The sequence below is a fragment of the Anser anser genome (genome assembly GCF_964211835.1).
Source record: "Anser anser genome assembly, chromosome: 2".
In the NCBI taxonomy this organism is placed as follows: Eukaryota; Metazoa; Chordata; class Aves; order Anseriformes; family Anatidae; genus Anser; species Anser anser.
In genome coordinates this window covers 77886717-77899295 of record NC_139721.1, presented here as the reverse complement: position 1 = coordinate 77899295, position 12579 = coordinate 77886717, and the positions used below count along the sequence as shown (strand labels likewise).

Genomic DNA, 12579 nt, shown 5'->3' with positions numbered 1-12579 from the left:
GAAGTTCTTCTCAGATAGTCTATCATATTTTACGTGTGTTAGCAAAATGATTCCAATATATTGAATGAGTATTAGTCACAGATATTATTATGAAGATGGGATTTCGTCTGGAAACTTATGTGTTTATCCAGTTCTGCCTTATTAGTTCAGATGGTATTTTTGACTGTTCTTGCAATCATATTAATCCTCATATTAGACTGCAGTAAAGTCTTTTCATTACTTGGTTGGTTGAGGAAAAAACAAAACATGAAAAGAATTTAATTGTGGAACCATTTCTTCAATGGAATAATTTTAAGACCAACCTTAGAAAAACCTATAATCATGTCTGTTCAAAATTTTTAATATCAAACCATCTATTTAGAAAGAGAGGAGTATGACATTAAATCTTAATAAAATGATAAGACTTATTTTTAAGAAAAATGAAATTGTAGGAGCCTATTTTTAGTCTTTGTGTTTCTCCAGTGCAAAAGAATAAATTTATGCAATTTCAGTATGATATCTGGCAATTTACTGAAGTCAGAATACATCACTAATAGTGTGGTTTTCATGTTATGGATGAAAAACTTTAGACATTGTGACTGGATTCAGAGAAGGTCTCGACATTTATTGGCATAACTGCAGTCAGTAAAAGGTTAAATGGTACTATGTAATGAATATCTCAGATGTGTGAAATGTATATGAAACTGATCAAGCAAAATTAGATCCTCAGTTTTGTTAATGGGGGCAAGATAACCTTTAATCTTATGATGTTTTATGATAACTGATAGTTAATCAAATGCTAAATGCTGAATATCTTTTTCTGAGAAGTATCCCAAAGGTATCAATTGGGAGATTACTCTATGAGAGAAGCAATCTATTGGTTAAGAATATACAAAAGATTATCTCAGGCTGTTTGAAAGATCCTTTTAAATTTCTTAGTAATAAGGAACAATAATCTAATAATTTTTGCAGTATATAAATAAGGCATATGTCTCATCCTGCTCAGCTGGGGAGGAGATCTGTTTGAATCTCTGGGTCGGAGGGCAAGACCACATGAGTCTTTCAGGGTTTTAGCAAGGTTAAACTTCTACTGATAATTTGCTGAGAAATTATTAGAGGCTTGGCAAAAGCATATGCATTCCAAATAAACAAACAGAAATATAGGGAGAGAGAGATAGAGAGATACATCACCACCCATGGGTCCTGCATTGACTTGTCCTCTTGAGGTTCTCAGATGGTGGGTGCACACCCAGATGCTTTAGAGTCGGGGTTTTTAAAGCTTAGTCCTTGCTTCTGTGCAGGTTCAGGAGTTCTGCCACCACCCTTTCCTGGGTATGCATGTTTAATATTGGGGAATGATAGAGAAATGAGTCTGGGGTAGTTCTCTGGGTTCATGGTGGTCTTCTACCCCCTTCACCCCCCTTATTTCAGGTGCAGGCACTGCCTACATGAGGCCCACTCCCTTGTGTTGGTTTTCTTTCAAGGTGCAAGGTTAAGACATAATGAAAAATGCATTGTTGTTGCTTGGGGGAGCTGTACTCCACAGCATAACAGAGATGGTCTTCATCTGCTCCTCTGGGTCTTCTATTTAGTGACAGTTTTTTTTTTCATCACTATTAATATTGACTCATTATTGGTTTAAGCATAAAGGTGGTAAAGACCTAATGACTTTGAAACATATATCCTTTCCTTCTTTTTTCCCCCTAAGATAATATTTTCAAATCATTAAAACCTTTCTATTTAGCAGGATTATTGTTTTTATTATCCTATAATATATGTAGGTGTTATATGTAATATATATAATATTTGCAACAATGCATGCAGCCATATGTACTAGAATAATTATAAGTTTTGACTGATCTTGTAAAGCTGTAAGCAGTAACACCTTCAAAGGCAGTGTAGTATGTTAACATATAAAAATAAATTTGTTGTATGTTTTTATTTCGGCCATTAAATTTATATAACGTAACATTTAATATTTTATAAATTTTATATAGGCAAAGGCTAATATAAATTTTAGCAGCCTTTGCTCTTCAGCTTACATATTGGCTGTATTTACACTGGGCAGAAAATGATATTAAGTAATTATACAGTATGGTATGGTAAGATTTACTTTTTTTTTTTTTAATACAGGCAAGAAAATACATCGTTGACACTATGGGGGAGAAATATGCAGAAGGAGTCATCTTGGACTTGGAGAAGACATGGGAAGAGTCAGATCCACGTACTCCTCTCATATGCTTTCTTTCCATGGGTTCTGATCCTACAGACTTAATCATTGCTTTGGGAAAAAGGCTGAAGATGGAGACACGTTATGTTTCCATGGGCCAGGGGCAAGAAGTCCATGCTCGTAAACTTCTACATCAGACAATGGCTCATGTAAGAGACACATTTTATTTTATTTTTTTGAACATTTATAAATTGAAACTCTGTTATGAAATAGTGATGATTATGAAATATGAATTGTTGGGTAGTTAATGCTGATGGAAGAACCTATCTTTATTTGCATAAATACATGTCCTAAGCAATAGAACTGTCTTTTCACATTTATTAAATTGAATATAATAAACTTTTTGACGTTGTGCAGACATGACTCTTTTTCAGAGGAAATAGAGTTTTTGCTGTAGGTTGTTGACTGATAAACATATCTGAATTGCTCAAATATTTGTATTGCATGAATTTTAAAAGTTCTTCAGCAAACATCTCAACATTTTTTTTCAGTTTCTTGTAGTTTTAGCAATACAAACATGTTTTGTTAAATGAAGATGAATTCCAAGTATAATTGGAAGTGTAATATAACAAAGTATATAAATATAATATATTCAAGTGTAATTGATAATTACATAACCTTGGGAAAAGCAAGGCTGTATAGCAAAATAGCTTGTATTGCTGTAACCTACATTTTGAACAGGGATGGGCAATCTGATAGGACAGGCTTTTTTACAAGTGAAAAATGGTCGAATTAAAGAATAAAATCACCTATGTCAGAAACAAATGCTAACAAATGCTAACAAGTTTGCCCATTAGATGATAGTACAGCTAACATGAACAGATTAAGTTTCTTGTGCTCCTGAGATACATGCTCCTTCCCAGTCTGTATAACCAGTTTTCCTCTGACTTTTGCCTCCAATTCGCATTTGACAACTTCGCATTAAAAACTAATTAGCAGATCAGATGGGAGGAAATGTTCGAAAGATAAAGAGCTCCTTTTGTTTAGTTAAAAGAAATGTAGTTACTTTCCCTCACTGTCTAACATACCCTCTTAATGAATGGGTATGTGAGACATCTATATGAGGTACAGTAATTCATATGGGAATGTTTTGATATCAGTTATTTGATACCAATTTATTAAGATAATATATGTATATTTGTTTTTCCGAAACCTATGACCCTTTTGAGGAACCAGGTTTAGCAAGCTGGTAAAGAGCAGTTTGTTCTGTCTATGGAGCTTCTGAGTTACTTTATACCTCCAAGTTTCTTTACTCATGATCAATGAAATCATGGGTTCATCTAGAAAGTCAAGATTTCTGATACTTCTCAGTGCTATAGTCATTCCCAGATATGTTTTGAATGTACTGAAATAGTAGGGACTACGTGAGAAGACCAGATTGGACAAATAGGAACCTCTCGTTTAAATGATAAAACCACACAAGATAACAACTCCAGAATGAGCTTCCCACAGCTTAGCTCACATGAGACTTCTCTTGGAGAAAAAGTACTTTGTTAGTTGCGTATCTACCATTGCTTTGGATACTGGTCTCCATTTGTACATGAAGTGTACATGAAAACAAGTGGTTAAGGCCTTGGTTTTGATTTGATGGGCTTGTGGTGCAAAACTGTGGAGGATTTCTTCCTTTTAACAATTCTCATAAGCACTTAACCCTGTTTATACTAGCTTTTGCTATAGTTTAGGTACATTGGTTGTGTTCTTTACCTACATCATAAACAAAGATTGATTTTAGTGCTTGCAGTATGCAAACACTATCGATAACATTATATTCTGTTGTTTTAAACTAGGGAGGTTGGGCACTTCTGCAAAACTGCCACCTTGGACTTGACTTTTTGGATGAGTTGATGGACACCGTAATAGAGACAGAGACAGTCCATGAAGGCTTTCGACTGTGGATGACAACTGAAATTCACAAACAGTTCCCCATCACGCTTCTTCAAATGTGTATTAAGTTTACCAATGAACCACCACAAGGGCTCAGAGCTGGACTAAAGAGAACATATAGTGGTAGAGTGATGATAATTCAAAATTAAATTTTGTTTGTTTTTGGAGTCTTTGTAGTTATTGTGTAGTTGCTCAGTAGCCACTGGTAATGGGTGGAAGCAACTATGAGGAACTGATCATGACAATGCAAGGACACATCTTAATTCTTTGTTTGAGCTAGAAGTTGTGAAAGTTAGAAGGAAGAGATCTGCTGAAGTTCTGATTCCAGAACTAATTAGACAGCAGAACCTGGAAATGCTTTTTCTTTTCTCAAATATTGTCTTCTACTAGCTCAGTTCTAAATATTTAAATTGTTAAACTCCTCATGCATTTGACAGAAAAGCAACATATTAATCTTTGTTGGCTATTAAATGTCCTTTACACTGCATTCAATAAAGGTCTGTAGTCAAAGAGTCTTTAGAAAAAAAGCAACCCAATGCGAAGTGAACTATTAGCAAGTTGTTTCTTCATTTTCTGAAGTTTACTCTCTTAATTTGGGCTACTGCTATGAACTGTCTCCAGCACAGAACATTTTGTAGGACAGTAATTGCCTCTAGGCAGAGGTAGGTAGTCAGATAAATGTCTCTAGGACTGATGTTTTAGTACTGATTTGAAGTACTTTTGAAAATACTGCTACTGTGTTTCTTATAAAGCCCACTTATAATCAATAGGTGTCAGCCAGGATTTACTAGATGTCAGTGACATGGTACAATGGAAACCAATGTTGTATGCTGTAGCTTTTCTACACTCCACTATTCAAGAAAGACGGAAGTTTGGATCTCTGGGTTGGAATATACCCTATGAGTTTAACCAAGCCGATTTCAATGCCACTGTGCAATTCATTCAAAACCATTTAGATGGCGTGGATGCCAAGAAGGTAATTAACATTTCTGGGGAAGGTGGATTACATTTATAAAACTTTCCAGTAGCAGAATATATATACATAGTTCCCAATACTTGAAACACAAATATGATTTTCAATTATTATTTATTTTCCACAAACATTCAGTATTCCAAGTATACATGTCTGTAGACCAGCATGTTTAAATTACACTTTTAATCTTGTACATGCAGAATTTCTGTATTAACCCATATGTTAAAACAAAACAAAACCAAAACCAATGCTCCAGGCCTTCTCACCCTAAAACTTCTGAAGTATAAACCTTAGAAGTATAGACCTTCATTTCAAAGCTAATTATGTCAGATAGTTAAAAATGGACCACTGTTTTTTTTAAATACTCTTTTGTTTAAATCAGTATGCTCCAAGCTATCTTGGCTGCATAAAGACATGGACAGTTGCCTTTACTGACTGTGTAGGATTTCTTACATTCCTCACTTTCATTTGGACAGTTGTTGTACAGAGAGAGATATGTGGCAGATCACTTTGCAATTAACATTTGAAGTGAAGTTGAAAGTGTGATTGGAATGTAGCTGTATCACTCTTGCTCAGATGCCGGAATAAGCCTCTTCACTTAGTTGTCAATGACTTATATTTTGAGAAATCCTTGAAGTTGTTTTGCGAATACAGTGTTATATTAACACAACAGTGGTAAGAAAGTAACTTGCTTTCAAGAGGGACAGGGATACAGGACTTTGTGTATCAGATGTTCTTACTAAGGAAGATATATATAAGTGAGAAGAGGATTAGCTGAAGTCACTTTTTTTCTGTTTGGTTTCAGGGTATCTCCTGGAGTACTGTTTGTTACATGATAGGTGAGATTCAGTATGGTGGCCGTGTGACAGATGACTATGACAAAAGGCTGATGAACACCTTTGTAAAGGTTTGGTTTAGTGAAAATACATTCAGTCAAGAATTCTGCTTCTACAAAGGATACAGCATACCCAGATGTACTATGGTGGATCAATATCTTCAGTACATACAGGTTGGTAGATGAAAGCTTCTCAACAGAGGAAAAAAACACAATTCACTTAAGTTTCTCACAAGTTTCTTTGTTCCTGAATTTTGTCTTTTCTTCTGAGTATGTATTTTGTCTCTTCTTCACAGATTCTTTATTGCTTTTTAACAGTCTGTGTATTTTTTAGTGACAGTACTAGTTATCATTATTATCACGTCAGTACCCTTTTCTTTTTCATGTGATTTACTTGAGGGATGTAGCTGAAGGGATACAGTTATTAGAGTGTACAGAATGGAGTCCAGCTATTGGGTACAACCTCACAGAAACAAAGACTGTAGAGATATGGAAGAACAAGCTGACTATTGAAATAGTGTATGAAGGTAAAAACTACATTTATTGTTAACTTTGGTGTGACTTGTGCCGTGACATGACAAATAATTCGCAGAAAGTTATTTGCAGTAAGACTGTGTGAAGAGATCCAGCTTCTTACTTAACCATGTAAGATTTTTTGTTTGTTATTTTTAAAAATAATTAGCATATAAATCTATCTCAAATTGTGCTCTTTTTATGTTTCACTATGTAGAGTCTTCCAGCTTATGACACACCAGAGGTGTTTGGTTTGCACCCCAATGCTGATATCACTTACCAAAGTAAGCTTTCCAAAGACGTATTGGATATTATCCTCTGTATTCAGCCTAAAGACAGCTCGGGTGGAGGAGGTGAAACCAGGGAGGCAGTTGTAGCCAGACTGGCTGATGATATGCTGGAAAAGCTTCCTGATGATTATGTACCATTTGAAGTGAGTTATTGTAATTCTGTCAAAGACATTTGCTATTTCTTGCTTTGTGTGGATTTAAAAAAAAAAAAAAGGTATTATTATTTTTTTAAAGCGTATCTGAATTAATTTATACAGAAAATACTTTAAAAACATAAAGTGGCCTGACCAGACTCTTAACATCTATAATGAAGTCACTAAGTATATCCTGAAGGGCTTATATAAGAGCTTTTTCAAAATATTAAACTACTTAATGCTTAAGTTTTCATTTGCACTACGGAGGGCAGGGAAGGTCATCAGTTTTTCAGACAAGCTTGTTGACATTGTAGTAGAAAACTGAGGTAGTGTTACAAATGTATTTATACTTCTAAATGTATTACTGCTTTAATATGCGTATTACCATGGGATTCAGCTTACAACCTGAACAAATTTTTAGGTTGTTTTAATTTCCAGTGGTAGGGAATGATTTTCTTCAGTGAAATGAATGCTGAAAAGCTTGACAAGTGATAGCTTTCATTGTCTGAAACCTAGTGTTGCTATCTCAAGACTGATATTAACACATAGTAGTCCATGTAATGTTGTTTGTAATGGCCACTTGATGCCTCACAGTCATTTCTTTTCTGAAATACTAATTTCTTTTTATGTGGAAGATGGGATGTTTCTAGAGATGAGAGATTTCTTAGAAAGTTAGAAACATTTACTGATGACAAAATACATGGGCACACAAATTGGCTGCACTCTGTGCCCATCCTCAAGACTAAATTTAGCTGAGTATTTGAAAAAGTGTTTTTTCTGGGTCTAAGTTGTACTTTAGTCCCCCAGAATTTTAGGATACTGACATATTTCTTACCAGATAAGGCTGGTTACGAACATCAAAAAAATGACAGGAAAGTGCTTGTAAAATAGCTATGTTTTCAATATTTCCCATATCAGAGGATGCTGAACTTTTGTGTTTGTTTATCTGCAAAAGCATGAAAGCAAGAAGGTTTAGTTATGACACTAGTAAAGTATTTGCAATACTTTTGTTATGAAATAGAATATGAAAATGAAATGAAATGAATCTGAATATGAAATATGAATCATCGCAATATATCATCAGAAAAAAAATCATGCTCGTGTGTTGTGCAAGGGCTAGCCTTAACAGATTCCCAAACTTTCCACCTGCTCATTTAGGCAGTAAGATGTTTTATTAATTAGATCCTGCTATCTCCTCCTTGAGGAAGATCTGTCTTCCTATCCTTAGTCATCTGGTGTTTGAATTACTCTTTAATGGAAGTTAGCATGAAGACCTAATAGAGGGCTAAGTAGCTTATGAACCCCTAAATTGTCCTGATAGGATGCTGAGCTGTGAGAAAGGAGCAAGGAAATTTGTACAGTCTGACAGCCTTCTTTCTGTTTTTCCACAGTAATAACTTTTGAGTATAGACTCTTTTCAGGTACCCATCTTATGTCTGTTGCTTTGTGTTTTCTGAAGCCCATTTTGAGTTTCATAGTCTTCTTTCCCCAAAAATGGCATAATTATGATAATGTTGTTTATCTGAACAGATAGTTATGTATCTGAATTTTGAATAACAACTATCCAGCAGTCTTCCAAAGCTTTCTACTTGCTGAAATTTCTTACCTAGAGTCGTCCTAGAAGCCTGTTTTATGGCTTTCCAAAAGACCATAGGTGCTGAACCAGAAGTCTGAGATCTGCAAAGAATTGCAATTTGTTCAGCTTCTCAGAAGGGTATTGCTTTAGTGATGGGCTAAATCTCCTGGTCATTGTTAGTCCATCTCTCTTCAACTTTTACCTAGCATCTTCAGGAATAAATATGTGGATTAATAAAGGCATATATTGCATACTGTTGTTGTATAGGTACATTTATCTCTATCAAAGGTTGCAAGAGATCTATTTGGGAGGATCAGATTTGATCCTGATCTGTCTTAAATTAGAGGGGAAATGACAAATTCAAATTTAGTTTGTATCAATAAAAGTGAATGAGTAGCACTAATATTTTTCACTTGTTGAAAATTATTTAAAGTCCTCTTTTTGGTTGTTGTTTTAGAGTAAATGTGTAGCAAAATCCTGATAAACTTGGAAATGTTACGTGTATTTCTAAGAGGGTTGATACTATATATAGAATTCAGTATGTATGATATACTGATATAAGATATGATTTATAAGTTTTTAATCTTTGGCATAAATATGGCCATATAGATTACAGAATTTCTAGTTATGTCCCTACAGTTGTTGTTAGATTGTTAACTTTACACTTTTAAATGGCTTTTTAAATGACTTTAGCTCGTAGAATTATATATATACTAAATCATGATTTAGGCTAAAAATACAGCCAGTCTCAGCATTGTAGAATTCACTTGGAACAAAATCCTATGTTTCTGTTGCAGAGAACTTGAGGATTATGCCAAACTGACCACTTAACTTCCTTAGTTAAAGTAGTGTATCGTAAAAATTGTATTGGTGCCTAATCTTGACATAAATCCAGCTTTTATTTCTGTTGAAGGGTCTTTGGTTTTCTACTTACAGGTAAAAGAGAAACTAAAGAACATGGGACCTTTTCAGCCTATGAACATATTTTTACGACAGGAGATTGAACAAATACAGAGAGTTATTTCATTAGTGAGAAGCACTCTGACTGACCTAAAACTTGCCATTGATGGAACAATTGTTATGAGCGAAAATCTGAGGGATGCTTTAGACTGCATGTATAATGGAAGAATTCCTGCTAGCTGGACAAAAGTAGGTGTGCATCCCTTGTTTTGTTAGAAAAAATAAGTGTTTATTTAATTTTTGTAGAGTTAAGCTTCTAGCCAGACAGTAAATACTTTTTTAAATATAAGTGTCCATGTTAACCATGACACGGTGCGACTGCTGGGCTAATTTGGGCTAAAATAAGAACAGTCAAAACAAGTCGTCTTTCATTTATAAAAACAGAAATGAGTGTGGCAGATGCAGATATTTCCCCATTTTAATAGACTATGTATATTGGCAGGTTAGAAGGCTAGAAAGAAGAAAATAACTTTAAATGCAATGATAGATTTTCAAAAACAGCACCCACATTAGTGGATCACTCTGTTGCTATTCTTTGAAACTAGGATTTGTAGTCACAGAATCACAGAATAGTAGAAGATGGAAGGGACCTCTGGAGATAGTCTAGTCCAACCCCACTTAAAGTGAGGTCAACTAAAGCGGGTGTCACAGGACTTTCCAAGACTAAAGCCTAAAACCTCTCTAGGAAACCTGTGTTCTGGTATTCAACCATCCTCACTGTAAAGAAGAAAAAAAATAAAAAGAAGATTTCTTAAGTTTAAATAGAATTTCCCATGTTTCATCTTGTGCCTCTTGTCCTTTCACTATGAAGGGTCTGGATCCATCATCTTCATTTCTCCCCACGCATGGTATAAGCATTGATAATATCTGCCCTGAGCCTTCCCTTCTGCATGTTAACCAATCCCAGCTCTCTCAGCCAGTATGCATATGATAGATGCTCCCATCCCTTAACCATCTTCATGGCACTTCTGAAGACTTGCAAAGTATTGCTTACATCATTTTTTTTTGGGTCATGGTATGGTTGATAGCAATGTGATGATAACTACAACAGTCTCATCAAAGTCTAAATATTTTCATATTCTAGCATTGTGCTAGGCTAGCTTTCCTGGTGATGTTATTTCCAAATAGGGATAAAATTAAATATTTCAGTAATAACTATACAGAGTAAAATAAAATATGTGTCTCAGAGGAAAGAGTGGGAAACTGTCTAATGGATAGATATGGCATTGGGTTTTATTAAGCTATTAAGCTGCTTAGGATTTTTTTTTTTAATTTCTTTTAGTATATTGAGACATTCCTACTCACTGGACAGCTCTAATAGAGATGTTAAAAGCACATAGATGTGCTCAGTGTAATGTAGGTACCCCCCCAACTTCAGATAGAATTGCTCTTCCTTTGAATTATTCAGCTATTGGGGTAACCGAAGAACTCTTTCTCTTATGTATTTTAATGGGATACTTGATTATATTTAAAAACATAAACCAGTCACCCAGCTAATTCTTTTGAAGGCAATTAACTTTTTTAATTTAAAAGATTTCATTTTATTACATTTGTACTGAATCCATGGGTTGAAATCTGACAACTCTCTTTGATTTAAAGAAAGTAATCCAATTATTCCACTCTTTCACTTACAAATCAGAAATAGAAATTGTTTTCAGGGAGAATGAGAGCTGTTGATGGCAGCTGATGAAAATAAATATAGAGAGGTTTGTTTTGTTTTGTTTTTATTAACAAAGTATTTTCATGGTACAAAATAGACCATAATGGATGCTTCACAGAACAAGTATGATACGACTATTCAAAGAAAAAAAATCATCATAAATCATTCCATAGTATAAGTTCAATTTTCCTTAACATTTTTTTTGTTTTTTTTTTTTTCAGAAAAAGATGAATAGTTTTGGCAGAAATCCTATTATCTTGAAGCAATGACCCTGACTTTAGAAAGACATGTAGACAATATTTCTTCCTAGTTCAAACAGCTATCTAATTCTGTGAAAACATCATAAAATAGACAATTACCAGAGGGAACATTAAGCATATCTGAATGGAATGGTAGCAATGAATTTGAACAGAACAAGAATTTGCTTCAGGTTTCAGTGTGAGGCAACTGTCAGGCTAAAAGCTAATGTATACAAAATGAGCTTTAAACTTGCTTTACTAATATTACCTTGTTTACTACCTTCTGAGGAATTACTTTTAATTGACATGAATGTGATGTTTTAAAACTGTTGAACAAGATTAAAAAATGAACACACAGTTTATTATTTTTAGGCATCTTGGGCTTCGAGTACGCTTGGTTTCTGGTTTACTGAACTTCTAGAAAGAAACCACCAATTTTACAGTTGGATATTTGAAAGACGACCAAACTGCTTCTGGATGACAGGGTTTTTTAATCCTCAAGGATTTTTAACTGCGATGAGACAGGTAAATAGTATTCAGAGTCTCAGTCTGCCTATTCTTAGATATACTTTTGAAACGTATATTGGTGTGATGGATGTTGAGTTATGCACATGGCTCCGTCTTATCAACAGTGAAGATATATGACTGCATAACTGATTATGACTTACTGAGTGAAGTGGTCTTCCACCACATGTACTTTTTCATTATCAAGCACTAGTATGTTATTTTTTTTTCACTACTTCGATCCTAGGCCTATGAGGGCTACCTTACAAGATTATTAAGGTAGAGTGGAGAAGTAATGTCTCATGTTACTATTCAGACATTCCTGAAAAGAGGTGTTACACCCATGAACTTCTTTTTTTTTTTTCTTTTTTTTTTTCCCTTCCTGTTGTTCTGTGTTCAGTTCTTGCCCAGAGGTACTTTTTCCTTTAAAAGGAGACAATAAATACCTATGCTGGTCAGCATACTGGGACATAGATTGGAGATGATAATTCTGTCATATTGGGAAAGAATACTCAGGTAGGAATGCAATGGGAGCTCAGACAAAAGCTAACTTTTGGAGGAGACAGAACGAAGGCTTACAGAAAAGGAAATACCTCGTCTCTCTCTCTCAAATCTGGGTAGTGTAATCTTTGGATATGTAACTGAAGTTTCAGTGGGTGATCTACTAATAGCACAGCCATATAACCTTGGAATTATGTAGCAAAATACTTTTTTTTGAATAAACAGTCCTAAGTTGGGATTTTATCTTGCACCCAAACCTGTGGAAAGGATTTATTAGTAGGATCGATCTTCTGAACTTTTC

At 34.6% G+C, this 12579-nt stretch overlaps 1 protein-coding gene across 10 annotated transcripts in view; it reads left to right on the top strand.

Moving 5' to 3' along the window:
- DNAH5 (dynein axonemal heavy chain 5) overlaps positions 1-12579 on the top strand; it is a 151030-nt gene that overhangs the window by 131542 nt on the left and 6909 nt on the right. For 7 of the 10 annotated variants that reach the window (XR_014578970.1, XM_083822381.1, XM_083822378.1 and 4 more), the window contains 7 exons: positions 2113-2358; positions 3997-4216; positions 4864-5069; positions 5872-6075; positions 6632-6847; positions 9351-9563; positions 11646-11798. Coding sequence is in view for 7 of the 10 variants with exons in the window: in XM_083822381.1 (XP_083678507.1) it covers positions 2113-2358; positions 3997-4216; positions 4864-5069; positions 5872-6075; positions 6632-6847; positions 9351-9563; positions 11646-11798 (1458 nt within the window). In the remaining 3 variants the exon portion in view is untranslated. Of the gene's footprint in view, positions 1-2112; positions 2359-3996; positions 4217-4863; positions 5070-5871; positions 6076-6308; positions 6429-6631; positions 6848-9350; positions 9568-11645; positions 11799-12579 lie in introns of those variants that run through there. The other 3 variants (XR_014578971.1, XR_014578972.1, XM_083822383.1) reach the window with 3 other exon arrangements.